The sequence below is a fragment of the Lycium barbarum genome, chromosome 3 (genome assembly GCF_019175385.1).
Source record: "Lycium barbarum isolate Lr01 chromosome 3, ASM1917538v2, whole genome shotgun sequence".
NCBI classification, from domain to species: Eukaryota; Viridiplantae; Streptophyta; class Magnoliopsida; order Solanales; family Solanaceae; genus Lycium; species Lycium barbarum.
Window position 1 is genome coordinate 121481414 of NC_083339.1, and position 5269 is coordinate 121486682.

The 5269-nt window shown below is 38.5% G+C and overlaps 1 protein-coding gene across 3 annotated transcripts; it reads left to right on the top strand.

The window, feature by feature from the left end:
- Positions 1-809: 809 nt before the first annotated feature.
- Positions 810-4186, top strand: LOC132632124 (RNA-binding protein 2-like). 3 transcript variants are annotated; one of them, XM_060347960.1, is made up of 7 exons: positions 810-1083; positions 1482-1603; positions 1707-1941; positions 2017-2078; positions 2165-2246; positions 3614-3734; positions 3840-4186. In XM_060347960.1, the coding sequence occupies exons 1-6, from the start codon at positions 993-995 to the stop codon at positions 3715-3717; spliced, it is 696 nt and encodes a 231-aa protein (XP_060203943.1). In that variant the 5' UTR covers positions 810-992; the 3' UTR covers positions 3718-3734; positions 3840-4186. The 3 variants fall into 3 exon arrangements, with proteins under 3 accessions (XP_060203943.1, XP_060203942.1, XP_060203944.1); XM_060347959.1 differs by having other exon boundaries at positions 3614-4186; XM_060347961.1 differs by lacking the exon at positions 1482-1603 and having other exon boundaries at positions 3614-4186.
- Positions 4187-5269: the final 1083 nt, after the last annotated feature.

Sequence of the window (5269 nt, forward strand, 5' to 3'; positions counted from 1 at the left end):
AATTTCACTTCTGCGGTTTCAATTTTTGAAAATAAAGCTGACTAATTTTCTCGACATATAAAGTTGACTAAAATAACCTTACAGTCAAACACTAAGTTTTTTCAAACAAAACTTACTTCAGGCACCTTTTCAACCCCTAAAATGACGATCCGAATGTATACGTATCCTTGATGTATTGAGCCTACATTATTGTACGCAGGAAAAAATATCAGGTTCTTTATAAAATATTGACGTTTCGGAGTCTTCAAACAAAAATGGACGTCTATGTATATAGAACACTTAAACCTAAAGTTTACAAACAAAACTTACTTCGAGCACCTTTTCAACCCCTAAAATGACGATCCGAACGTCTACGTATCCTTGATGTATTGAGCCTACATTATTGTACGCAGAAAAAAATATCATGTTCTATATAAAATATTGACGTTTCGAAGTCTTGACACACGATCATTGGTCAAAGTATGGAAAATAACACTAAGTGTTGCAAAAAATAAAGTTGGCTAATTTTTTTTTTTTTTGGTACTGTTTCTATAACGCAGTATTTTACTGCGTTATAGAATTTTTTTTCCTATAACGCAGTAATAGAATTTTTTTTTCCTATAACGCAGTAAAATATTGCGCTATAGCACTTAACGGCTCCGTCTCTGTGAAGTGATATAGTGCAGTATTTTACTGCGCTAAAGGTACTTTGATAACTTTTTTTTTGTTAGAATATTTTGGTTCAAAGTGATTTTTTTGGGGCATTTTGATTCCGGACTCTTTAACGGGCTATTTATGCATTTAGCCTTAAAATATTAAAAGAAAGGAAATTTCCTTTCGTACGTTGTTTTCTCAGACGTACTAGTGACAAAAAGACAAGACGAAAGAACCTTGACGGATTTAAGAAGTAGTGTTAAATCGGGATATAACTCCGATCTTAGAGGTGTTGGGACATTATCCGTTTCATTCTCGGAGTTTATCGAAATTGAATCCACCATTTCTATCAGAGTGACATGGCAGATGCTTACTGGAGAGTCACCGACGGCCTTATACAGCCCGTATCTCTTCCTCCGGTCGCCGCAAAACGCCCTCGGACCCAATATGGTACATACTTCTACTTTCAATTGCTATTTGAAGTGATTAAAGTTTGTTAATTTATTTTATGTCGTTTTTCTCTTCTGAGTTGGCAAAAGCTAGGGTTTTAAATTGATTTTTCTTGTGCTTTAAGAGGGGATATATCAGGCTAGCAATTGAAAAGAAATGTTTTTTTTTTTAATTTTTTAAGAGGAAAGTAGAAAAAAATATTATCCAAGTAGCTGACTTGGTTTTCATTCCGTTCTTTTGTGTTGATTCTGACAATGTTTGAACATCATCTTGTCTAGTTTAGGTTACCACTTTCTTGTTTGTTTGTACGCGTGTTCTGCAAGCAAAACTGTGGGTGGACTTATCTGAGTTATCTCTATTGAGAAGTAATTTTATCAATTTATATTGTCACTCCATAGATGTTCCAAGTGGTCCTGATGTGCCTGGCAATTATAGCCGCAATAATGTACAAGGAATGCATCATGTCATTAGAGATGCTGATCCTATTGAATCATCCTATGAACGATACTTGCGAAGCGGGGTACTTAATCTTTAGTTACTTTGTGAGCGGTTAATTCTCATTTCCTTTTATGCTTGGTTCCTTAATGATGTGTTAGTCTAACATATTGTTCGGAATTTATCAGCAAACTTCCTCCTATGCTGGTGGTGAATCTGCGAGATCCATGAATAATGGAGTAACCAGTCATCCTATTGGCGGTCCCTGTGTTATGGGTACTGTGGGATCACAAGCAGTTGATGCTAAAAGCAGGACTGTTGGGTTTGGAGGTGGTAGACCAGAAGTTCGTCTTCCACCTGATGCTAGCAATACATTGTTTGTGGAAGGGTTGCCTGCTAATTGCACCCGAAGAGAGGTGTCACGTATCCTTCTATACTGCTTCTCCATTTCACTATTTTACTTACCATTCTAGTTCTTTCCTTGACTTCAGTTTGCAGATGTATTTCGACCATTTGTAGGTTACAAAGAAGTTAGACTGGTGATCAAGGAACCACGACACGTAAGAACACGCATGTATATTTCTTTCTAGTCGTAGTTCTGTTATGCTTTTTTCTTAGAAATTCTTTGTTCCATCAACTTATGTAGCCAGGAGGGAATCAATTCGTTCTTTGCTTTGTTGATTTTGTGAGTCCAGCCCATGCAGCCACTGCGATGGATACTTTACAAGGTGAGCTTTCCACACCCACCATTAGTAAAATCAATCTTTTGACTGTTCTGGTTTTAGGCTTGTAATATAGTCAGTCTTTAAAGAGAGGTACGACCAAAGTTGGGAGGGATACTATTTAAACACGAAAGACGGAGTGGCTGGAGAAGGCAATTGGGGAGGAAGTGTGGGAGGCAGTGAAGAGTTGTCTGGTTGATAAGGCATCGGGTAATGTTATGATGGCTATAAAATTAAGAACTACGTGGCATTTAAGTTATGCTTTAATGGAAATGGAAGGTTAACATAGATACTAAGTCAGGAAAAATAGCTACCACTTGCAAGTTTCCTGGTCAAGACAGCAAATCATGACTACTCCCTCCGTTCACTTTTACTTGTCCAGTATTCTAAAAATATATTTTCACTTTTACTTGTCACTTTTAGCATATCAAGATAAGACAATTTCTTTTTTCCTGTTTTACCCATAGTATTAATTACTTATTTCATTCATTTTTCAAGTCCATTAAAAATATGCACCAATTAATATGGATATCATGGTAGATTATACACTTCATTTATTATTTCTTAAGAGGTGTGCAAAGTCCATAATGGACTAGTAAAAGTGAACGGAGGGAGTATTATTTATCTTGTGTAGTACTCTTTAGTCTCTGTGAAAGCTAGCTTAAGTGCTGGTGGCACTTTTACGATCATTTAGGTGTTTGCTCGCTTTATTTCACTAGATGTATCTGATTGTAGACTTTTGTGATTGCCCTCTTTATTCGGCTGCCTGCATCTCAGACTTATAGCTTCTATTTTTCTAGCATGAAAGATTCTCCAGCCATTCCTGTGGAACACAGAAGGTTCCATAGACAAAAATGGCTATGTTTCTTTCTATATGTAGCCCTAGCCAGCTAATTTAATAGATATTTCGTTTGTCTTATTCCTTTCCTTTCCTCTTGATAAGTGGGGAGCAAATCTGCATTCTGATTGAAGCATGCCCAAAAAGTAATGATTTTGCCAAGAGAAATTAGGTTCTCATCTTTCTGGCCTCAAACAAGGAGAGTGTAGTAATTTTTATTCACCTCTCCTGTAGTCTTTCTTTGAGTGACTTGCAAGGTTAAATTTTTTTCTTCTAGTAATTGAAAGGGAATTGGACTTCCTTAAAGGTAACAGAAGATTTGCAAAAGGCACTGTTTATAGCTTTGACATACTTACGAGTTTGCATGGCCCGATGAATGCCAGTGCAAATTTCATGGGTTGGTTGTATGCATTAATTTTATAAGGAGATCCCATGCTAGTTTTCAGACAACAAGCACTAAATTACATGTTTGCGCGTTTGTACCAAAATCGTCAATGATGTGCGCGGAGTGAGATAGTATATACCAATCTTGCAGGTTATAAATTCGACGAGCATGACCTTGATTCGGCCAACTTAAGGCTACAATTTGCTCGCCGTCCTGGTGCCAGGTCAGGTGGTGGGCATCGCGGAAACCGTTGAATTATGCGTCTGTACAGGTGACATGCTAGACTTCTTGCGCTTGACCTTTATTACTAACGACCAAAGGCTATGCTACAAAATTCATCGATCGGGCTAAATTTTGGAACGACCCTGCTCTGTAGGACCAAATTGACTTTGGAGATTACGTATTTAGATGTTTTGCCAGCTTTGCCGTTTCGTGTCCGGCATCTCTCTCTAAATGGGTGGTTTAATTAGGATCAGCCTTTGCTCTTTGCACGGGAAGGTAATGGGATATTAGCATTTAGCTGTTGTTTCCGCGTCAATGTTTGCGTCGTCCTTTGCTGAGCACGTGTGTTTTTATATTTCATTTCCTGATTGATGAAAGATATTTTCAGTTTCATCTGGCGCTTAGGATATTATCATTCCCATTGTAATGATAAGTGGGAGGTGCTTTGTACTAATTCATAGAGTTGCTTGTTTGATAATGTCGTAAATTGTTTTAAATTCATCATTAGATCTGCTAACGAACTAGTTATTAGATAGCCGTTTCAGGGTTCTATTTGATTAGCTATTGAATTCTGCTTGGATTGATGACAGAAAAGCTTACCCCTGTTTGGATGGCGGTTTCCCGTGGTTCATTAATGTATGGTTTTGTATGAAACCATGTTTGTTTCTATTGTTCTTAAAATTATGTGGTGTAAATCCGTAGTTCATCACATGGTTATATAACCATGAAAAGTCCCAATTTTTGTAACCACGGATTTGATGATTTTTCTGTGGTTACGTATTTCATTTCTCATTATATCCCACCCCACCACTCACCCTCACCCTGCCACTGCCCCACCCTCTACCATTAACCCCACCCCCACCCTACCACCCACCCCAACCCTTGCCCTACCATCCAATCGCACCCGCACCCCCACCCCACAACCACTCACCTCACACCACCCACCCCTCACCACCACCCAATCCCACCCCCACAACCACTCACCCCACCCTACCACCCATTACGCTATCCTCATCCCACAACCATCCACTTTACACCACTCACCCCTCCACAACCCACTACCCATCAACACTACCAACCCCAAAACCACTCACCCCCACCCTACCAGCCACTACCCCACCCTCATCCCACAACCACCCACCTCACACCACCCATCCCTCCACCACCCCCACTCACTGCCTACTTATTTTTTAAAGTTCCTATTTTATTTTTTACCTGAATTTTATTAATATATATAAACTAATTTCTAATTAAGAGTTAAGGGTATTTTAGTAAACTTACAAGTTATTATACAATACCACACAGTCAAACCAAACGATATAAATGTTATTAAACCACAACAAACGATACAGTCTATCCAAACATTGTGTTCATTAATACAGCACAATACAATACAACACCATACTGTACCATACCATACGGTACATTAATGAACCACGGGAAACAACCATCCGGGTTAGTGTTCCATGTCGATATTGGATATTTGATATAATACTGGAATTTAGGTTAATGAAGAAATTAGCAGGAGGAAGGTACCTCCTTCCATTTGGTGATTTTTGTGTTACAATGTCTGATTGTTCATGG

Excerpts from the sequence above, each read along its gene's own strand:
- LOC132632124 (XM_060347959.1), top strand. The coding sequence starts at position 993 with ATGGCAGATGCTTACTGGAGAGTCACCGACGGCCTTATACAGCCCGTA. Across the intron at positions 1,604-1,706 it reads AACGATACTTGCGAAGCGGG|CAAACTTCCTCCTATGCTGG; the intron begins GTACTTAATCTT and ends GGAATTTATCAG. Across the intron at positions 2,079-2,164 it reads TGATCAAGGAACCACGACAC|CCAGGAGGGAATCAATTCGT; the intron begins GTAAGAACACGC and ends CAACTTATGTAG.